This window comes from Gasterosteus aculeatus, chromosome 16, assembly GCF_964276395.1.
Source record: "Gasterosteus aculeatus chromosome 16, fGasAcu3.hap1.1, whole genome shotgun sequence".
Classification (NCBI taxonomy): domain Eukaryota; kingdom Metazoa; phylum Chordata; class Actinopteri; order Perciformes; family Gasterosteidae; genus Gasterosteus; species Gasterosteus aculeatus.
This window is the reverse complement of record NC_135704.1, coordinates 10,661,788-10,685,202: the sequence shown is the minus strand read 5'-3', so window position 1 is coordinate 10,685,202 and position 23,415 is coordinate 10,661,788. Positions and strand designations below refer to the sequence as shown.

Sequence of the window (23,415 nt, the reverse complement as noted above, 5' to 3'; positions counted from 1 at the left end):
CAATGCATAAAAACTCAGATATAAGTCTTATCAGAAGTTCCAATGGGATTAGAACATTTTAAGGAACCTCTGCGAGATTCGGACGGGGACCTCTTCTGGTCCGCGGACCACACGTGGAGCACCACCGTCCCGGGACGGTGCGGGTCGAAAAGAGGAGGCCGCAGAAGCCGGAGCTGCAGTCCTGCAGCGGTCCGCCGGGGGGCGCTGTTGTCACGGGGAAGCTGCCGCTTCTGGTAACTACCAAGTTGTGCAACCAGTAAAACCACCGCGGGGTGAGGAGGGCAGACGTTAGAACAACGTCACACGAGACTTCCCGGAACTCCCCGTTCGTCCCGGTTCCAAGCTGAACGCTCCCAACGTGAAACCGTCCCGAGGAGGAGACGAGGAGGCTTCCCGCTGACCGCCGGTACGTACGTGATTTAACGTCGCGGTGTGAACGTTAGATGCAGAGTTCATCACTCTACAGAAACGCTGCACTTCATTTTCATACAGGTTTACTTTTGGTTTTGAATCGTGAAGTGCGTCTGTGAAAAGTGTGATTTTAACACGTTACAGCTCTGATAACGATCAATACCCCCCCCCGCCCCCCGCAGGCCGGTACAGTAAACTATGTCAAGGTTGAATATGGAGAAACGTTCACGTGTTCAGTGCATAACTCTAATCTATAGAGTCGTGTACTTGCAAATGCCAATCGAGGCATGATCAGCAACAAGATCATTGATAACTAATAACTAATAATTGACATAATAATATTTCGATGTCATCCAAAACGAAAAGCTGGACAGGTCACCGTGCTATCTGCTGGCCTGTTGTGATTTGTCCCCTTGTTTGTTATTGATTAGAGTATTTACCTGAGGTTGGACATGTGGCTATCGGGCCCCTCATTGTTGCCCTGTTTGCTGTGAGGTGAGAACAGGCAGGGAGGAGTGCTCGCATATCCCAGTAACCCCGGCTTTTTGAGTGGACCACAACACTGTGGGCTGGTCCGCTGAGCAGATTGCTGCGAGGCTAAGTATAGCGTGCATACAAGTAAATCAGCAGAGAGCAATGACCCCCCCCATACAGCCCTTTGTGACAATGGAGGCATTTCCCGCTGTGAGGGATAGCAATCCCAATGAATACCCAGGTAACAGCTTTTTAAAAGCCATAATTGCTCCGCTTGAAATGGGAGACCTATGAACAATAACAGAACTACAATTTCCTGTAATGAGGGAATTATGTCTTTTACAAGATGCTTTTATGGCTCTTACAGACAAACAAAGGGATGCGATAATCAATCTGTGTGGACTCCAGTATGGGAGCATCACATTTCTAACTCTCACTGGATGTACAGATGATTTTCGGCTTAAAACCGCCCGCTCTCTCTCGCTCTCTTTATTCGTGGCCTCGCTCGCACCGAACGCCGTGTGACTTTGGCTCCGTGATCACAGCATACCAGGCATGCCATCGCTCTTATATAAGCAGAGTCTGGACCCTGAACTCACTGCTTACTGGTACTGATGATGAGGAGAGTGTGTGTGTGTGTGTGTGTGTGTGTGTGTGTGTGGAGCAGAGGAAAGGCACAGTGAATGACACAGCAAAAAACAACAACAGGGCTTTCACACACAGACGCGCCATGCAGAGTCAGCCGCAGTCGTTCCCCTTTCCAAGATCGCGTCGGAGTCTCACCCGACCTGCGTGCGTTTCAGAATGGAGCACCTCGCGCAGCAGGAGGCCTTTCGCTTACCCGCGCAGGACTCGGTTGAGGGAACCAGCCGTCCTTCCTTCACTGTGACCCCCCCGCCCCTCCACAGAAGCAATCTTTGTGCCGAGTGTCATTACGAGATGTTGTCTCCGAGCGCCTCCTTCGTGCAAATCAAGTTCGCCGACGTCCTCTTCTACGAGAACTGCGGCGGCGGCAGCTTCGGGAGTGTGTACCGAGCCAGGTGGATCTCCCAGGATAAAGAGGTGGCGGTGAAGAAACTGCTCAAGATTGAAAATGAGGTAGGAGTCATAATTGCCTGGGCTTTTCATATACTTTTAATTGTCAGTATGATGCTCATTTTAATTGCTACCCCATGCGGGGGGGACACGGTTACTTATGCACCCGTCACTCATGGTCATTATACACCCCCACTCTCGGAAATATGCAGGGAAAGAAACAGTATTGGCAAATGAAAGAATGTATTTGGGCCAATTACAGCAGGGGCTGTTCCCGAGATTGCTTTAAAAGCTCAGGCTCATTGTCTTACAGACAAAAAAGAACTATCTTAGAAATCTTGTCAGGGAAATGGCATTATATTTGGCCTGTGATTGGGTGTTCACAAAGCGATTCATGGTTTCTTTTTTGAAATTGTAAAAGATCATAGAAGTGTCGGAGGGATGAATGTTCAGTGGAAATTATATTGTAATCCTTTCTAGTTGAACCAATTGTTCATTTAATTACAGTGTTGGGCCACAATTATATAAATTGGTTTTGTCACGTTTCTGTTCATTCAAGGAATAGTTTCACAGAGATCTTTTTGGATTTCCGTGTATTTTCTTTTACTAATGTTGGTTGTCCTGAGTGGGTGAAGGTTACTGACTTAGATGGGACTCTGGCTTTTACTACACGGCTCAACAACTGTTGGATAACGTGCTCTCGCCTCTAATTTGGTAAAAATGTCATGTCAAGTTAATGATACCAATCTACCAATCTTTATTTATGTTCAGTGCTTATTACAAAATGCTAACCCTCTAAACATGGTGAAAAACAAACCTCCCTAGCGTCATTATGTTAGCATTTTAGCAGACTGGCGTTAGCAGTTAGCTCAAAGCGCCGCTAGCCACCAGCATAGCTCGCTGACCCCTGTTTCCTTAGACAGATGTAGTGATGTTAAGACATTTGTGTAACAGTAGCATCAAAAAGTGCCAGCTATGTGTTTTGCATAGTGCCAGCTATGTGTTTTGCTGTGTTCATTTTGTAGGCTGAAATCCTCAGCGTGCTCAGCCACCGCAACATCATACAGTTCTATGGCGCCATCGTGGAGGCTCCCAACTATGGAATCGTCACAGGTGAGATCTTTTCAAAGACGTGTCATAAACACGGTGTGTCCCGATGACGATCGGTGTTCGCCAGAGCTGTCCGGCTGCGTCGTGAGAGAAAAGAATCTGTTTGCATCAGTAGCAGTTTGCTCAATGCTGAATGGTGCAAAGGCCTCTATAGAAACATTAGAGAATGCCGGTCGCTTCGGGAAGTGCACACATTGATACAGTAGTTGTGTGTGATTTTAGGTTATAGGCGGTAAAGAATAAACCTCATGTAGCAAGGGGGCTCACGACGCCTCCGCACAAACGTTTCACTTCACTGTGGAGATGTCAATTGCAGTCCTCTCAAGACCCAAGACAACATTTTCTAATTCCTTATTTGGTCCAACATATTGAAGGAAGACTTTTAATAGATTTAATTTAATATACAATTATGTAAATCAACAAATGTAAAAGTTTCAGAATCTGGAAACGGGAATTAAAAAACAGCAAATGTTTCTTCACAAATTTGGCTTCAGAATAAATCAAATCAATTGCTGCAAGTTTATTTTCTGCCAATCGACTATTCAATCAACTAATAACTTAAGCACAATATGAAATTGAGATTTAATTTGCAGTTGCACGAATGTGACTCACGTCGTCCCGCGACCCTGTGTGCAGGATAAGCGGTTTGACAATGGATGGATGGATGGACGAATGTGACTCACGTCGCGTAATTGCAACCTCTTGAACACAAACATTGCTCTTCTCCCGTAATTACATTTGTTTCTCTATTTCACATTCCTAGTCACCTACATACTGTTAAGTGTCACTAAATGTACAAGTAAAACTTCACACTTTTCCAAGTGAATATTGCTTGAACTTTCAGTTGGTAACTGAATTGGGATTTTGGTGTTTTTGTCAAATGGAAGTGCTCAATTTGACAGTAAAAAAAACGGTAAGTGATTCAAGATCACATGTTCGGGTCTATTGGGATGTTCTAATGGTAGAATATATTTGACAGTGACTTTTAGTCTCCAAAACAGCAAACACATGCTCCAAGTATATTACTTAATCCGTTTTGAAAAAGGAAATGCTGTAAAAAAAATATTCAAGACAAAAAGAAAAAATAAGCTGCTTTATTTTTTGTTTATTAACAGCCTGTATTATCAAGTGGGAATTCAAACAAGAAAATGTAGTTGTTTCCAACTGCAAACTCTAATGCCATTTACATCAGGAAATATTATTTCTCCCCTATTAGATCCATTAAAAAGTTTCCTTGGGTGACACATTGTTAGCATGACTCCAATCATCTCAGGTACACTCCGTAACCCTCAGTGACCCGAGACATCTGTTTTTAAATATCCATCCCCATGCTGATAATTTACCAATTGTTTCCTTTTTCTGTGGATTGGAGCGCAGTAGAATGCTCTCCTGAAACCTCACCTCGGACGATATGTTAACGTGACAACTGCTGCCGCTCCAGAGTTTCCCATCTAGTTTTGCACACCGTGCTTTCTATGAAATAAGTGAGCGTGGGAGAACTGTATAAAAAGAACATTTTCTTCAGGCTCCCCCCCCATATAATGGTAGGGGAAACACTGGAGAGGTTTTGATGTCAAGTAGCTCATTGATGTCTGTATTTGTCGAAGCACAATCTAATTGGCAGCAGATGCAGGAAAACCTTTATTGCCGTCCTGACCATCTCGTGTCCACATTCATCAGCTCCGTCATAAATGTCCACTGACTGTTGACATAAAGCATCGGGCCAGACAGTTCCTTCTTTCTGCAGAAAATATCTAAAACCTGTTCACCTGCATGGGTTGGACCATATCTGTCCCTCGATGACGTCTCAAACACAATACCTTTAAGTCAGTAATTGTTTTGTGCTAAAGGTACATTTAGCTGTGATAAACACTGCAAAATTCTGGGAATATTCAAAGTTGGAAATGTTCCAAGGGAATTAACAGGAATAGACTGGAAATCTTGGGAAAATGTAACTGTATTTGACTTGCCATATTTGACAAAATAACATTTTGTTTGGTCATAACACATTTCTAATACAAATTTTAAAAAATCTACTTTTGACTTAGATCATTTGTGAGTAAAACTTTATTCTTTCATTAAACGACAAAAACATTAACATAAAATTCCCGAGCTTAACTTCCCATGGAAACCTTCCAGAATCTTTCCCCCCCTTTGTAACAGTATTTGCACACAAAGGTATCAAAACTCTGTTTATTGATCAGATGAAAGTGCTGTTACGTCACTTGGTCATGTCCTTCATGGGATGTGGATGAACTTATTTCATAGATTAGTCTTCACTTGGCGTCAGGTGAGCTTCTTACATTACAAAATATATTTACTGTTGGACAGGTTCTGCCACAATGCAAATGCAAAAGGGCAATTAAAGATCTAGAAGATAAGATGTGTATTTTATCATTGTTAATTAAACTCCTGCCTAGGCGCCTGTGTCTGTTTACACTGTGTTGTAACGTGAGTGAGTTATTATGCACAAACAGAGGTTTCCTGCTGTTCTATCTGGTATCTCTATCCAGGCACCGTACCTCCCAACGTCTCTGCTGACAGGTACAAACGTCCTGGAGGGATTTTGCAAACGACTACATGGTTGTCAAAACCGTGTAGTGGTTTCGTTCAAATCAGCGCAGAGAGACTGTTTATACGTGTTTTTAAGGAGTCGCTAACATGTGGGCTTCTGAGGGAGCAGCGTTCTTTTACATTGTGATAAATTGAGCACATATACAGCGACACGTCAGTGAATGGAGGAATCTGTAAACAAGAGTCAGAAGGCTTCCAGGAATCATCTGGCAAAATGTCTCACCAAGCGCCTTCACGCACTGCACTCGTGTTAACAATGCAACGCTCACTATCAGACATTTCACCATTGCCGGTCATCACTTCTATAAATATAAACTAACATGGCGACATTTCTCCACAGAGTACGCCAGCGGCGGATCGCTGTATGATTACCTGTCCAGTGCTGAGAGTGAGGAAATGGACATGGGGCAAATAATGACGTGGGCTGCAGAGATCGCCAGAGGTAAATGTGACAATCTCGTTTCCTATCACACTCTATTAATCCACAAATTAAAAAAGACTTTTTGCAGTGTTAAGTCGTTGAGGCCAGCACACATGGTTGATGATGATGTCTTTCAGACCGTTTTTTATAGACCAAACAACCAATCAATTGATCGACAATGATGATGATAATCATTAGCTGCAACCTTTAACCTTTAGAATAATAAGACAAAATAAACCCTCAAACAATTATTCAATGCAAATTTCGCACACAAATTAAAATTTTAATTCAAAATTAAAAAGTGGACTCTGAGCTTCTTTGTCTGCTCCTTCTTTAGACTCTTTGAAGACAGCTTGCAAACATTTTAGATCCGATCAAGTTTATCTTGTGTTATTGGTCAGAGCCACCAGTTCATATATTTATGTTTCCAGTGACCCACCTCTGACAAACGTCTTTATTTCCACATTAGGAATGCACTATTTACATTCAGAGGCCCCTGTTAAGGTGATCCACAGAGACCTGAAGTCCAGGAACGGTAAAGGATTTGATTTCTGGAATGTGTTTGTTTCCAATTCATCTACATTCATTTGTATACATACACTTTTTGTGTATACATAGTTGTTTTGACTTTTTATCTTCCCTTACAGTTGTTGTGTCAGGAGACAAGGTTCTCAAGGTGTGTTTTCATTATGAATTTATACACATTTGGCTGCACAATGAGAGGTGATATTGTCTGGTCAACTGCGTGTTTCATTTTTTATCTTTTAAAAGGAATAAGAACATGAAATAGTGGTATGTTATTTACATACAACATGCGGACACAAGAGGGCAGTGACTTACCTTGCTTTTACAAGAGCCAGTTTCACTGGTGTGCTTTTCTGTGGACGGGATGAGTAGAGAGGAGATTAAATCTCTTATAAGGGGGGTAGTTTATTTTTTGTGTCTGCTGTATCATCAGACGAGAGTATCACCAATAAGTACACACATATAGTTCATTTTGATAGTCGGTGCGTCGCTGTATTATTATATGGATGCTGGCTATGGATACTTTACCGTTCATTTTTAGATGCAAGCTTAAGCTTAATTCGTTTTTGTCACTCCAGATCTGTGATTTTGGGGCATCCAAATTCCTGACCCACACGACACACATGTCCTTGGTGGGCACGTTTCCCTGGATGGCCCCCGAGGTGATCCAGAGCCTGCCTGTGTCTGAGACGTGTGACACTTTCTCCTACGGAGTGGTGAGTGACCCGAGATCATTGTTTTGGCACATGTTGTACGAGTCAGCGGACATCTGAGACGCTGACTGAGTTCTGAATCAATTTGAGTTCATACTTACCAAGTATGTGCTGCTGCATTCAGTAAGCATTCAACTGGGACACACCGCTGCCTCATAACATTGAGCCATTGCACCTTGAACTTCCAGCCATTTGCGGGTCTATCAAAAATATTTGATGTCCAAATGACATCATCAAGTCCAAATAAATGTGTTAATCTATGGCGCATCAGAGATCAATCACCAGACCAAAACCGCCGGCCAGTCCCACCGTTATTTATGCATTTCTTTATTTATATTGAATATTATAAGTAAAAAGCCTCTTAAAAATGTATTTGTCTTTCTTCTAACTGGAACTGTTGTGAATTTGCTGTCTGAAGACTCTTTGAAGTAGTTTCAAAAGAGAAACCATCTAAGAGCTTAAAACAATCGCAGCTCCTCTCAAAAGAATTATGTTTCTCGGAGCTATAAAGTGCCTCTTTTAGTGTACGTTTGCTGTCTTCCCGCACTGGCACAATTCTGAGGAACTGATTTTTACAGCATGAATACAGAGACGTAATGAGAGGCAGCTGGTGTAGACATGTAGAGTACAGTGAAGCCCTTTGGTGTTTGACAACACGGACCTCCACCTTTTCCTAATCTTCTTTTTAAAAGATGTGGACTCAGGTTGAATTCTGCCAACGCTGCTAAATACCACTTGAGAAGCACCTAAACGATCAAAGCAGTGCTGTTATTGCCCCTGTGAAGTCAGCCCCTAATCGTTGCAAAATGTATTATTCATGCAGTGTTTTTTTCTGTGAAACCCAGCGGGGCAAAACAGGAGGGGTGTGTGTGTGTGTGTGTGTGTGCATATACATTCATCTGTGCGTATAATTCTACAGTTATGTATACATAAATATATAACTCTGTTTGTTCACTGACCTTGGTTCTTTACTTCTGTGACAGGTGCTCTGGGAAATGCTCACTCGTGAGATACCCTTCAAAGGTCTGGAAGGTCTACAAGTGGCCTGGCTCGTGGTGGAGAAGAATGAGGTACTCCAATGTGCGACTGTGTGTGTGTACCGCGGACGGTAGTGACCCAATCGTTATCGCCGAGAGGCCGAAGCGCCCGGCTTAGCTTAGGTTACCTTCAACGCTGCAGCGACAAAGTGAATGAGCATTCAAAACGTCCAAGAATCCCTTCTGAGTGGGCAGCGTGTGTGTTTCAGAGGTTGACCATCCCGAGCGGCTGTCCCGCCAGCTTCGCCGAGCTCATGAGGAACTGCTGGGCAGCGGAGCCCAAGGTGAGCCGTCCGCCCAGTTACCGCGGCGTGCGAGTCGACGACATGTGAATGCCTTCGTCTGAATCAAATGTTTATATGTTGACGCAGGAAAGGCCAATGTTCAAGCAGATCCTCTCTACTTTGGATTCCATGTCTAACGACAGCCAACTTCCTCAACAGTGCAACTCTTTCCTTCACAACAAGGCTGAATGGAGGTAATGTGCTCGTCTATTCTCCCGCGCCCAGTAAATGTATTTATAACTCTCTTTTTCACCAACATACTGCCTCAGCCTAAGGAAATGTGCAACTGTTTTCAAAGACTGATGTGGAAATGTAGCTGACGGGGGCCGTGAGATACAAAAAAGGATTTGAGATTGTGCATATAGATCTTTAATAATTACACTGATAGCTACATAAAGGCATGAAAACCTCCACAGAATCATCCATCTGGATATACTTCCTCTCTTTACCCATAGGGCCCTAAAAATAATCACCATCTTTTTCAAGTAGAAGTGTTTAATTGGGTTGTATGAGCAGCTGGAGGTTTGGTGATGTTCAGCACAGCCTGAGTCTCAGCTGTTACTTTATTCTCTGTCTGCCTCTCTGCGGGGCTTGTCTGTGCTCTGAGGTTTTTCTTCAGAAGTTGTGCTGGTGGCATCGTGTCCAGGCAGCCATCTGCAGGTGCAGCAGGTTGGAGTGAAACTCGCTGCTGGAAAACAGAAAGCGAGAATGTGTGTGACAGAAAGACGCATTTGTTGTAGCTCGAGAGGTTTGACGCTATAAGTTTAGCTGAAGGCTGTTAACCAAGTTTGGCATATAAGCCTGAGTTGAACGTCACAACATCAGTGAAGAACAACCACTTCTTTACCGCAGACAGTCTCGCCTTTTCAAACCTGCATTTATCTCTCCAGCTCGCCGTCATCACTTAATTTCCATGTACGCACAAGTGTTTAGCTGCTCTTTTAGCATTCAATGTGTTTCACCTCAGTTCTTTTGTTCATTCTGTACATGTGATATCTATTGCGGTTCTGTCCGTCCTGGGAGGGGGGATCCCTCCTCTGTTTTCCTCCCTGAGGGTTTCTTCCTTTTTCCCCCTCTTCCTTTGTGAGGGTCCCTGGACAGAAGCAATGTGTACAGATTGTAAAGCCCTCTGAGGCAAATTTGTGATTCGGGGCTATAGAAAATAAATTAATTGAATTTAAGATTCTTCAGTTAACAGGACAATGGGGAAAGCCCAGATATTTGTCTGGAAATTGGTAGGCAAGAGAACACGTTATTTGGGAAGTTGGCCAAGAGAACAATAATTTGAAGCGGGAAGCATCCGGGTGGAGTAAGCGGAGGACCGGGAGGATGAAGGATGGGCTTTCCTGCCACATTGTCCCGTCCCTGGCAGCCTACGCCATAGACACGTATCACCTCCCGACCTTTTTCAGTTTAACGTTATGGTGTTTTTGTATGGGCCCGTGCATCTCGTGCACCTCGTGGTAACTGACATTCATTTGACCTTTTTTTCCCACTGGGTCTCACATCGAATGGAATGACCTAAACATGTTACACCACCTGCAAAACAAATGGCTCTATAGGGCAACTGTGTATGAATAAATTCTATATTCACTCCTGATATGAAAGAAAAGATGATGTCGTGCCCGTCTTTAACGTTTTTAAAAAGTTGTTGTTTAGTGCAATTGCTGACATTGTTTCATCACCGTTCCCTGCAGGTGTGAGATCGAAGCTACGCTTGAGAGGCTTAAGAAGCTGGAGAGAGACCTGAGCACCAAAGAGCAGGAGCTGAAGGAGCGAGAACACCGCCTAAAGATGTGGGAGCACAAACTCATCGAACAGTCCAACAGCCCGGTGAGTTTCCCCCTCGTGTCCTCTCCGCCTCGGTCCACCTTCACCTGCGAGACATCCCGCTCCAGCAGAAAGCGCTTGGTGTTGACACTGCTGTCCTCACATGCTGGTTTCCTCAATCCCATCGCAGGAGGGACAGAATCCCTCTGATCCGCCTCCAGGGTGACGTGGAAACAGCAAAGCTGTGGAATGAAAAATAATAAAGCGCGGGATCAGGTGCATTATGGGCAGTGTGCATTTTCGGCAGTATTTCATTCATGTAGTACATGGTCGGCCATCATGACGCACACAGCGAACGCTGCATCATGTTGAATTGTGCGCGCTGCAGAACGGCGGCGCGCGGCGTTGCTCATCGGGCCGTTTGTCTCCTTGCATGGCGGCGTTGGCCTGGCTGCACGTTGTGTGTTTGTGAACACAACGTGTGCGTCAGAATGCCCCGGTGGTGTGTGGAACTCAAACACCTCACATCTCTTGCTGTGTTTCCTATCGGCTCCTATCCTCCCATTATGCTTTTGTTTCGGTTGTGTTCCTTTGACCTTGTAGTTTTCTTCTCGGGTTTGGGTTTAAGATCGTCCCCTTTTTTATTTTCCACTCACGTTGTGTTTTGAATCTTGATTACTTACTTCCTTTTCTTTTCTATCCTTCTTGTCTCTCACCCCTGTGTCCCCCCGTCCCCCCCCATGTCTTCACCTGTCTCTCAGCTCCTCTTACCTATGGCTAAAAAAATAAGCGCTATGTCAAGAAGGCAAACAGTTCCGGTAACGAGGAGGGGAATCTGCGGGCCGGGACGAAGGGCTTTGGGGACATGTTTTCCATGGACTTTGGCCCGGCCTGTCCTGCATGCAGGTCAACATCTAGGCCAGGCAGAAGTCTTCTGCGTCCAGCCGTGTCAGAGAGGGACAGAAAATTGCCATGACTTTTGAAATGGGACGACGGTGAATAAAAGCCCTCCGGCGCTGCACAGATGATCCTCAAATGTGATCTCACCTGATGCTCTAAGGCCTTTGTGGGAGCAATATTTCATAATGAACTACTTGTTAAGTCAAGATTTTTTGGATCATTTCAATTATCATGCGAAACACCAGAAAACCTTTATTGGCTTATTATTATTATTATTATTATTATTATTATTATTCTGTGTTCAAGTTGTATTCAGAAATAACTCAATGTAGCTCAGAAAGGCAATTCAGAATAAATCTGTCCCTCCGCCTATGCATATTACGGATGTCCTTTAGCATGCGTCTAATGTACTGGATGTATAGCGCCATGCTGTGAAGAAAGAGCCACATGAGCCAGTTGCTTAGAGAGGCTCAGGCTTTTATGATGAAGTGACATTTTGCTGACATTAAGATTGGCCAATTTGTTCCGGATGTGTTGGAGTGCAGTTGTTGAGACGCAGTCTCTTACCAGGACGAGAACGTATTTTTATTTTTTTTTCCTCTGTCTGACCCCGGTTCAAAACAGCAGGAGAAAGGACGTGGCTGTACGACTTTCAGCTTTATTGCTCATTTTTACGTTTTACTTTTAACGCCTTCTTGCGCCTTACAGGATTAACAAAAATTGAAGAAATAAGTCATTAAATAACAACGTCTCTGCGCTAAAATGCATAATTCAAAAGTCCCGTATCTGACCATACAGAGAATCATTTCCTTCTGTAGACATACGGATATTCACACCAAACTGAATATTCGCCTAAAGACTTCATAGTGGAGCAAATCGTATCAGCATTAGTGTTCAAGTAGGTATTAGGCCTCATCTGGGGGAAGGACACGCTTCCTTGAGCGTAGCACATTAAATTGTCCCATTCACTTGTTATCATCAGTCAGTCTCATGAGGATTCAATCCCCTGTATTTCCGTGTTGTTGCTTGTTAGCGTCCTGCCGTGAGCCAATACTCAAACATCGCCGGTACTCCTGTGCCTTCGGGCCCCGCGCACACCGGACTATTCGTAACAATTAACACAGATGCATGCAGCTCAGAAGCATTCAGCCTCCACACTTGTTAGTAATCTCATCGGGCGTCTCGCAGAATTACACGACCAGCAGCTTCTTGATGTGTCTTATTTTCCTGCATCCGTCCTTAACTCTTCGCTGATCTGTTCCACGAGCATTATGTTCTATTAGTGCTGTTATTACAGAACCCTTTATGATAAAAGGCAGAACAGAGCGTGACTGACTGCATTTTTAATCAGATTGGTTTCACGTTGAGCTGCTTCTTGTGAGGTTAACTTCATGCCACTTTGCAACTCCCAGTGTTCAAGGTCCGGTTACTCATCATCCACTTATTCCACATGGGGGCAGAATTGTGTGAACTAAACCAAAGTCTTTTGTTGTTGTTTTGTTTTTTTCCCGTTGATATGTCACGAACACAAAAGCCGCGCTCCCCATTTCGAATTGGAGATAAAGCCCAGAGAAAGAACCACGGCAGCACATTTGTGAACGAACAATATGCCGCTTGAAAAGAGCCGTTAAGTCACTCCAACAGAACTTTGGCAGCCGCAGAGTGTTTCTGAATCTGTTTACTTCCGAACCGCAGCACTGGAGGAGGCGGAAAGCGCTGCAGTGCCGGGGGGGAGGGGGGGGGGGGGGGGGGGGGGCACTGAAATGTATGGCAGCGACCGTCTATTGAGACCGGCATTCAGTTCATAACCTGAGCTGTTATCAGATGTGAATAGGGGATTATTCATTCATTTAGTCATCTTTCCTCCAATTTTTCCATGGCGTTATTTCTGTCATTACCCACCAGTCTCATGATCACAATGATGAAATCTTTATTTTGGCTGGCAAGTTTCTGCCTGATTACATTTAATGAGCAATAAATGATTTATCATTCAGACGCATTGCGTCAGATCAGTCAGATGGACATTTCGGTTTGATATAGACCATTAGAGGCGAGTCGTCCTCATCCCACAGCACAATAACCGGAAAAGTAATGGCTTCACAGACATGGAAAACATGCCTATTTTCCATTTTAATAACATTTACTTAAGTCTGTTGATTTTTATTTAAATGTCATGAATATGCGTGTTATACTGTCTGCATCCATCCATATTCTATTGCTGTTACTGCTGTTTGTGTTTGCTATTAATGCAGTTGCTGCCCCACTTTGACATCTATACATGGACAGAAGAGCATGTGGTCAGTATCATTGCATTTACCATAACTAATATATATTTTTTTTTCCACACATCATTGCTAATAAAAACAATATATTGCCGTTTTATTCTTTCAGTATTTCTGGATGCAACAAATATTTGGCGCAGGTTTGTTCACGCACTTTATCTTGGGTCCAACTTTTGCATCTTCACTCTTTATTTGCAATGTGTTGTGTAAAATCCTGTCCTTTTCTACCTCAGAGGAAAGCGCCTTTGGCATGCAGCTGTATGCTGACCTGTTTAAAGAGAACCACATCACTGGAAAGAGGCTGCTGTTGCTCACAGAAAACGACATGAGGGACATGGGGGTCAAATCCAAAGGTCACGCCATGCACCTCAAGGCAAGCCGCAGTTAACCACAACCGTCTAATTTCATTCAATACATCTATCAGTTACACAATGAGATTTACACCCATTTATATTGAAATTACAATGAATCTCACATTTTCTCTTCGGCAGAGTGAAATTGAAAAGCTGACGAACGATTACCTCGGTTTGGTCCACTTCCCACCGCTGTTGAAGGTAGAAACGTTTCTTCTTTATCGTTAGGAGGAATGTTTTATTTGAAATGACCTGTAATGTAATGTAATGTATATTCGGTGACCAAAACTCCCTAAACTCCTCTTTTTTCCCCAAGGATGAGCTGGGAAAGGAAGTTGAGATTAGTAAAACTGTTTGTCTGGAGCTGGTGTTCGGGTACCACTGGAAACCAGGAACTGGTAAATCTGTAAGTTTATAGTGAAGCACACATTTATACACATATGGACACACACACTGAGTACATCAACATATTCTGCAGCTGTTTGCATGAAATGCATCATTCGCTCTGTGAAAGCCGGCCAAAAGGAAACGCAGGACAAGTGCGAATAAATGTTGTAACTCCTTTGATTATTAACTTGTAACATCTTTACTACACTCCGTAAGACCGTTCCTTTTCTAAGTAGAGTGCGGAATAATGTGTTTGCCCGGATTGAATCAGCCTCCTTGTGCTGAAGCTGTTAGTTCTGAGGATTCACGATGACGGCTGATGTGCTGACCATTGAAGGCATCACCAGACATACATAAAACCAGAAGAATAAACATTTCTCTCTCAGCCGTGTAACACATCCACCTCGACTTGCTCGCAGCCCTTTGTTAGGGCCTCAAACTGTGGTGAAAGGATGGCTCTTCACTTGCTGTTTGAATTTAATCAAAAATAGCCCATTTAGCCAGAAGTCATTTTCTTTTTAAAAGGCAAACGTTATTTAATCTTTCAGCTGTTCATTGTCCCATCATAAATAGTCCTCTTTCAGTGTGTTCGGCAGGGCTGAAACGAGCCTGCTAATTGCCTCCCATTTCTTCTGACATGTGGTGGTTTAGTGGGTAGAAAACACAGCAGGGAGAAGGAAACAGGAGGCTGAGAAAATGAGAGCTAATTATTTTCCCCTGCCTGGTGTCAGGTTCCGTGTCAGCCTTGTTTTTACAAACTGGAAGGATTTTTGCACTAAATAAAACAAACCCGCACTGCATTTTTTTTTTCTTCGCCCCTCTTTGCTGGCGATGTCATGGAAGCAGCTGCACTTCTCAAAGACAAAATGAGGGCCTGCGATTGTGCGGCCACCATCTGACAGCCACTGAGGGTCCCCTGCTAATGAGGATATCACCGCGCAGCCAAGTGAAAGGTGCTGAATTATGTATGAGTTGTCATTAGACGCACTCGGGTCCTGGGCATCATTACCAGACATTGTTTCTGCCGGAGTGATTAGACTTGCGCGGACCTGGAAGCCCCGGCGCGAGCGTCCAGCGCCGACGCCGAGGCCGGCGCGAGGCCACCGGAGTGTTCCTGAGCCAGAGGCTCGCCCAAGCTTCCCCCCTTTGAGCCGTTTTCCAGCCCCCCCTCCCTCCCCCCTCCTACCCTCCCGGGGGGACGATGCAGGAGAGGGCGAAAGGCTCCTCACACGAGTGTGTTAGTGCCACTCCTCTGATGTCTTTCTCTGTGATCACCACACAATGGATTGGCCTGCGCCGTGAACCCTGCGTGGTTAAGCGGTGACCTGTGGCTTTGTGGCCGGCTTCAGGGGATTTGGCGGAATCATTACTGCTTCGTCAGCATTCAGTATGCGGGAGAAGAGGTCTAGGGAATTGTTCGAATTCGTGCCTCCTAGTGAGGATTTCATGTGTGCCGCGTGCAGCAGGTCATGGGGAAAATCCTTCACCCGTATCACCTAAAATCGACCCGAATTCGGCTCAGAGAAATTAATCCTGGATCCCACCGAGATTAATAATAAGGAATTTAAAATGTTTCTCTCTTACAGAATAAAAAAAAAAGACAATGTGTACTATTTTGAGGCATCAATACTCATTTTGATTAAGATACATTCTATTAAAAGTGCGTCAGGAAATCATGTATAACAGAAATTGCATTAAATACAATTTTCTGTTTTTATATATGTCGCTTCCACAGTAAGCGGCTTTTTTTGGCCACTACCAAAAGGTGCCTCTAGGTTGTGCTGTTGGTTTATGTACACACAAGTTCTCCTTATAAAATACCACAATTAGAAACTTTTCCATACAGTCATTCTCACACCGTCCGATTTTATTGCAGTTGTACAGTAGCACAGATATTTGTCTCATAAAAAAAGGTTTTGTATATTGAACCCATCTTTTTTTTTCTTTTAAGGACTGCAAGTGGAAGATGTACATGGAGCTTGATGGAGATGAGATTGCAGTAACTTACATCAAGGATGTCATCTTTAATGTCAACAGACAAGATGTGGAAATCCTGCGAATGACTAAGGTCTTTACAAATGATTGAACCACTCATTCATTAATCAATTCTAAATTCTGTCTTTGTTTCTGACATAACTGGTTGCATTTTACCGCTGACATTGTTGCATCTTGGATAGTCAGATTTTTTAGTGAACTAACATTATTTTGCTACGCAGCCACCCTTTGTGATGGACAGATGGATCGTTGGAATACTGCAGAACCAAAAAGTTGACTACACTGTCAATTATGAGGTGAGAGGCAACTCACAAAACAAAGCATATAGATACATGTATATACATACGTGCACTTTGCTCTCAACTCTCTGTCTTTTGATGGCTGTGTTTGAAGTGCCAACAATCTCTCTGCATTTAGCCAGAACGTTTACAAACCTTTTAGGAACACAGCGATGGTCCTCTGCAGGCCGTGTGGGCGCAGGGTAGATGGAAGTAGCCTAGCAGCTAGCTTAGCCTATCAGTGCATAACGTTTGAGACGAGGAGGAATTGCTCTGCACAGTTCTCTGCCGTCTGTCACGGTTCTGTTTGTTTCACTTCCAATGCAAAGAGCTCTCTGCGTCTTCAACTCCCATCTCGGTCTCTCCGGTCTAACTGACTGCAGGCACGCCACGGTTTCAGGGGTCAGGGGTCAACACACCAGAAGTAAACAAAGTTGCATTAACTGCATTATAATAATTTATCGCATCTCAGCAATAATCTGAACTCTGGCAGCCCTAATATATGTATAATATATTCAGACGGTGTATTTGAATCAAATGAAATGAAAATTAATCAAATGCAATCACAGAATCCTCAACATCAAGTTTACTTATTTTTTACACTAAATATATTAAATGATATCATTTATTCTCCTTCTCTTCAGAGTGATGTCAAGTCACCAAAGTCTACCAGACACAGCTGTCCCGTGACGTGGAGTCACAGCGGTGGACAACCCGAGATCAAGACCGTGGAGCTGGTCATTGAAACAACGCCTGCTAACATCCCATTGAGCCCCATGGACAAGTCCTACTCTGGTAATTTATTACTGTCATTACTTAGCGAGTTGCCAAATCAACAGTTTTTCATTCCTGGAAAAATAAAGATGTTGAATCCCCTTAATTGAATCAATGCGTACACCTCACTCTTTTAGACATGGACACGACATGGATGTACAACGTGAGGCAGAGGCAGTTACACACCCAGAAAACCTCGCCGACAACAAACGCTCTGTCCGCCTTCACGAGCTCCGACGCCCGCACTCTGCCTCAGTTCCTGTCCGCACACGAAAGCCAGGGGTTTTCTTACGCCGCAGCTGTGCGTCGCTCTCCGAGCCGCGCCCACGCGTCCAGTTGGATCGACTCTCGCAGCTCCTCGCCAACCACCAGCCTGTCGGCCAAGCTCTCCTCGCTCCATTTTGGGTCGAAGGGCAGCAGCCCCTCCAGCACCACGTCGGAGAGCGCCTCGGAGAGGGAACGAGAGCGGCCACTCAGCGCTGGAGCCGCGCACGACCGCCGCAAAAGCCTCTACTTTGGCAACACATTAACTGTGGGAGGGGATCCGGGGAGGGGGCATGCATGGAACAGTCCTAGAGGTAACTGTGCTCATTATAAAACCAGCAAAACCTCCCGACAGCCAGGGAGGCCACGGTCCAATAGTCACAGTGTCACGCCACAGAACCGCCCCTCCGCGATACCAGGTATATTGTCTGTGACAGAAGACCCTGGCAAAGAAAAAGAGGGGGCCAAAGCCAGCGACGGAGGGTGGATCAAAGTGGAGCGACAGAAAAGATTACCACGTCAGGACAATAAACAAGTCAGAGGTCGACAGAGGAGAGGGGGCAGGGGAGGGCGTGGCGCCGCTGCAAGAACTTGATGGGGGCCACGCGTGAACCCAGCGCTTCCTGACACGTCGTGTTCTGAAAAGGTTTTATGGGAATAATGTCTGCTTGCGTGATGAAAATTAACTGCGTGTTGATGGGATGTATATATGTATGAACACAAGCTCTTTATATTATGAGAAGAAAACGGGCTTCTGTTGGGGGAATATAAATTATGTTTTTTATTTTATAATTTAGTCTTTTCTCCTTGGTTTTCTTCCTTCTAATAAAAAGCACAAATGTCGACCCATAGTAGTGTTTATCTGTTCAAATGTTCTGAGCTGCGTCTTTAGTGGGGGTAGATGTATAAAATGCTCTTATGATTCCACTGTTTGACAATGGTCAAATGCAATAAGATGGGATACGCCTTGGTTGTTTCCCAACATAGGAAAATTTGTTTGCTGCAGCTGCTCAAGTACAGAACCAATGGAATTTAAATAGAGAAAATATGAAACAACAAGAGCCTTTAAAAACTGTAATAATAATAGAAGAAAAAAAGAGAAACTATCACAAGAGCAATAAAGACTTAATTACACAGCAATTTTAAGTAGTGGGATGTGATTAGGAAGCAGTCTATATACAGCACATCAGAAAATATTATATGATTAAAGGATTAGTTTAATCTAGAACTATACTATACGGTAAGTACATATAATGTATATAATGTACTAAAGGAATACAATATATCAACATGTAATATGCTACAGGATACATATATATATATATATATATATATATATATATATATGTCGAACGTAAACTTCATAAACCGAGACGTGCAATTCTATTAAATGTGGTGCAACACACCCATGTTCATGCTTCAATCATTCATACCCACTTCCTGTTGTTTATGGAACCCAGTTTCTGTCTTATCTCGGTTTTGTTGCCAGTCAGTGTTATCTTATTATTAGCCCCCCTTTTACTGCTCTTTAGTAAATTGAATTCCCGTATCTCCCTATTTCCTTTTCCAATATGCCCCTCCTTGAATTCCTTTATAAACTATACTCTTATAGTGAATATTCCTAATTTATTAAAGTCCATGCACTTAATTTACAGGTCCTATCCGCTATGACGTGAAAGCGACTGATGTACTTCAACAGGTTAAATTTGGTTCTTTGTTGGACAGGAATCAACATTTTACCCGCCTTGCATGCAAATTCCGAAATAAAAAAAACTCGCGCCACAGCAAAGCACCTGGAAGGTCCACGTGTGTCCTTCTCTAAACGCGTCATAAATTAACACACTGGTGACGTTTAATCATCTAAAAGGCACATCAAACGTATTTTAGAAATCCCGTTAACTGACCACTGTTTTGTATTTTGAGGCCGCATCTCACAAAAAGCCTAAAGCTCGCGACTACATTTTATGCATCTTGTAGGACCTTCCGGTGGCGCGGAAACAAACCGCGGGAACTGTCTCTGCGTCTCTGCGTGTCTCTCTGTCTCAGTATTGTTCGCTGCAGAGCTGCTGCACTGTGTCCTTCTGCTTGTGTTGGTCGAGTATTTAAAGAAAACATGCCAGCCACCCGCTCCAAGGTAAGAAAACATTATCCGCAATACAACTTTATTACCGTGTTGGGTGAAAAAACGTCCCCTTATTACCACTTTGTAACACTCCAGTAAGGATTACCATTTGAGGGCAACGTTGAGAGTTCATCTTAAATTAACTTTAAGAAATTATTGTTAGCTTGTTAATGACTTAAATCCGTTTGATCTAGATACCTTGCATGGGCCAGTTCATATTTGTATCTTACATTTGAATGTTGTTATATTGATTGGTTCATATACAGAAAATCCACATGTAATATGAGAATCAGATCAGTTCAGTTGAAGGACACCCCTCATGCTTCAGTTTACTGGTTGCGGCTTTTAAAAATATTCAGATATTTGAAAGATTACCACTTCTCTGACTCATTCATTTGTGATACTGGTCGAAAAAAATCAGTTTGAGCATGTGAACCCGGGCGTTTCTTTAAGTGTTTTATTTTAAACCAAAGGGTTGATTGAGAAAACATTGAGTAAACATAACTAAGTTCTCTCATGACTTATTTGAAGTCCAGCCAGTGAGATCGCTTAAAGAAATCCACCCAGGGTTCTGCAGATGTTACTTCAGAAGATGGTTTCCGTATTCGTATCCCGGCCTGATATGATGGCGTCCACAAAGTTCAAAGGTCACTGGTATCAGTGTCGGTGCTGGTATTCTCAGGTGCCTTAATGAAGTGTGTGGAAAGGACGCAGAAACCTTTCCTAAACTCACGTGTGATGATTCACAGAAACTGGCGGCCCAGCCTCCATCCACCAGGATGAGCTTGAGGAGCTTCCGCAGCGTCCCTCTGGTTCCCATGGAGACGTCCTCTTCTTCCTCTGACGACAGTTGTGATAGCTTCGGCTCCGACGGAGGCTTTGCAAACACGGTAAACAACAAACGATGCAAGTCCTCCCGCTGTGAATAAAACGCCGGTAAACATGCGGGGGGCTTAAGACGGTCTCTTGTGTTTTAGAGGATGATTTTAAGACCGACGAGGAGGACGTCAGAGAAACCGAAGGCGTTCAAGGCTTCGTCGGAGGAGGACACGTGCAGCGGGTTTGAGGAGAGTGGGATTAACAGCCAGATGAAGGCCATGGTAAGTTTCCTAGAACTGTATTAACAAACTTCATCAGAGACTGAGAAGGTTTAGTCCTAATCTTTAGTTTTGTGGTTCTGTCAGAAAGTAGACGCTGAACCTCCGAGACGTGGCCGCAGGCCCAACGTCCTGAAGGTCGCCATGACCTTCCCCACCAAGAAAACCTGCAAGAGGCCGGCGTCCCAACTCCCCCAAATTACAGTTCAGGAGTCCGACTCTGAGGAAGAAGAGAACTTCATCGACAAGAGAGCCCTGAATATTAAGGAGAACAAAGAAATGGTACAATCTTCTCTCTCTATTACGTCAGCATCTGGTATTATAACCTGAACTTTGACCTGCACAGCCTCCAGTTTTACTCCTTCATCCGTATTTTTTCTGTGACAGCTGGCAAAGCTCATGGCCGAGCTGAACAAAGTGCCCGGACTTTTCCCCGGACGGAGGTCAGCGTCTGCGTCCACCACGGTAATTTAACCCTGCCGAGAAACACTTGACTGTAAACATCTCACGGTGCACCGTCAGCGCTCTGCATTGACTGCTACCGTTTTCTTATTATTATTCTTATCTTATTCAGCCCCGCCGGTCCACGGGAGGCCGTTGGACAAACGGCGAGCGCCCGTCCCGCCCACACACCCGGTCCCGCACGCAGGTGGACGGACCCCCCAGCCCGACGCCAGAAGAAGACCCCGAGGACGTCTTCAGTCTGGTTCGCCGAAGTCGCTACTTCGAGGAAGCCGACGAGCCGGTGAGCGACACACTTCCGCCTGTCCGCTCACCTTTTATAATAACAATAACAGTACAGGCATTAACTACGGCCGTCGCCCCCCTCCTCCCCCCCCTGCAGGCCCGCCGGCGCTGCTACAGCGGCGTGAAGGCCATCGCCCACGTGGTGAGGCCTGTGGACGACATCACGGAGGCGGAGCTGCAGAGCATCTGCAACAACGTGCGGGAGAAGGTCTACAACAGATCCACCGTAAGTCCCGCCCCCCGCCCCCCCAACCATATATGCCTGTTGTGCTCTTTGCTTGAAGACCCCCCCCCTTCTTTCTATTTGCAGGGATCCACTTGCCACCAGTGCCGCCAGAAAACGACCGACACCAAAACCAACTGCCGTAACCCGGAGTGCGTGGGGGTCAGGGGTCAGTTCTGCGGCCCCTGTCTTCGTAACCGCTACGGGGAGGAGGTCCGCGACGCGCTGCTGGATCCGGTGAGTTTCCCAAACGCGCCCGGTCGCGCTCACAGGCCCCGGTGAGTGCGTCGTGCGGGTCTGACGGGCTGTGTGTTTCTGGCAGGAGTGGCTGTGTCCGCCGTGCAGAGGGATCTGCAACTGCAGCTTCTGTCGGGCCCGAGACGGCCGCTGCGCCACGGGAGTGCTGGTGTACCTGGCGAAGTACCATGGATTCGATAACGTGCACGCCTACCTGAAAAGGTGACCGCGGCCACCGTAAAGGTTTGGAAGTGAGCTTGTTTAGAATTGATCTGTTCGTTAACACCGAGACTCGTTTTATTTTGGCTGCAGCTTGAAAAAGGAGCTGGAAGAGAGAGGCGAGTGAAACGGGGGAGGAGCTGATCCTGGACCTGACTGACACGCTCTATGAGCCCCACCAGTCCAAACGCTCGCCGTGACGCGATGCCTGTCGCTGTTCTTGTTTATAAAATGTCACATACTTCTTAAGGACCAACTGACGGCCGTGCAGGCGTTTCCCTCCCTTGAAGCTTGCTTTCATTTAGTTTCCCTGCCTGTTAGAGAGAGCTGAGCTTTTACAATACGACTGGTTGATTGAATACTAAGGTGGACCAAATCAGATCTTTTTGAAAGATGTCTCATACTTGATACTGTGGAACGTTCCCACGGGTCTTGAATGTTTTAAGACAAATGATGTACATATTCCCAAAGCATGAGATCATCCTGCTGCAATGACACGCAGGCTTGTTAAGATGATCTACTGTAATCTATACATTGTTTTAAATGTACAGCTTTGACAATACCTACTTGAACGACTTTTTTCTTTCTATTTTGCAAATGAATGCTTGTGTTTTTACAAGTTTTGTAAATCTACCCAGAGTGTCATTTTTTCTCCTTCATTTAAAGCACAAAAGCTTGCTTTGGCTGCGTGCTTCTGCAGAAACGGGGATCTGCATGCCGCTCAGGTGGTGCGGGTGGAAAGGGCAAAGACTCTGGGGTCCACTGCCTCTCACTTTCAAACCGAGAGGAACTGCGTGATATACTACGGCGCCTGGTTAAATATCCTTCATTAGATAACTGTCACTAATGGTGTGGAAACAATTAGCACACTCTAATGGGAATCTCATACCTGTAAATCATTTTACCCTGTTAAAGCACATTCTCGCTCTGCTCCAGTCTCTTTGGCTCATTTTCTGCCTTCCCCTGCTAAGTAGGAATCGTTGAAGGTGCCACTGAAGAGGCAATAGAGTTATGGCCCCGCGTTTTCTGTTCAGAAGTGCGATACTCTGCGCGGAATGACATGGAATTAACCTTTTGTGTCGCCCATCTTGGAAATGTACTTCATTCGACCTGCACCGGGACACCGTGATTATATGAAACCGTTACAAAGAAATAATCAGCGGCTGAGATTTGCAGTTGTGGT

General features: G+C 44.7%; 2 protein-coding genes across 4 annotated transcripts; both read left to right on the top strand.

Moving 5' to 3' along the window:
* Positions 1–216: 216 nt before the first annotated feature.
* On the top strand, positions 217–18,432 carry map3k20a (mitogen-activated protein kinase kinase kinase 20a). Of its 3 annotated transcripts, none has more exons than XR_013453074.1 (20): positions 217–406; positions 1,689–1,983; positions 2,946–3,033; positions 5,945–6,046; positions 6,495–6,560; positions 6,673–6,701; positions 7,129–7,266; positions 8,247–8,333; positions 8,510–8,584; positions 8,672–8,778; positions 10,282–10,417; positions 11,116–13,551; positions 13,646–13,676; positions 13,770–13,909; positions 14,028–14,090; positions 14,206–14,295; positions 16,228–16,344; positions 16,493–16,567; positions 17,194–17,344; positions 17,461–18,432. XR_013453074.1 is itself a non-coding variant. In XM_040202135.2 (20 exons), the coding sequence occupies exons 2-20, from the start codon at positions 1,690–1,692 to the stop codon at positions 18,180–18,182; spliced, it is 2,556 nt and encodes an 851-aa protein (XP_040058069.1). In that variant the 5' UTR covers positions 217–406; position 1,689; the 3' UTR covers positions 18,183–18,432. The 3 variants fall into 3 exon arrangements, 2 of the variants coding, with proteins under 2 accessions (XP_040058069.1, XP_077947197.1); XM_040202135.2 differs by having other exon boundaries at positions 13,507–13,551; XM_078091071.1 differs by having other exon boundaries at positions 265–406; positions 1,609–1,983; positions 13,507–13,551.
* Positions 18,433–19,428: 996 nt separating this feature from the next.
* cdca7a (cell division cycle associated 7a) lies at positions 19,429–23,163 on the top strand. Its single transcript, XM_040202363.2, has 10 exons — positions 19,429–19,721; positions 20,459–20,599; positions 20,687–20,809; positions 20,894–21,088; positions 21,194–21,271; positions 21,381–21,551; positions 21,651–21,779; positions 21,864–22,013; positions 22,099–22,235; positions 22,326–23,163. Exons 1-10 carry the CDS (start codon positions 19,701–19,703, stop codon positions 22,357–22,359), a joined length of 1,179 nt encoding a protein of 392 aa, XP_040058297.2. The 5' UTR covers positions 19,429–19,700; the 3' UTR covers positions 22,360–23,163.
* The last annotated feature ends 252 nt before the right edge of the window (positions 23,164–23,415 follow it).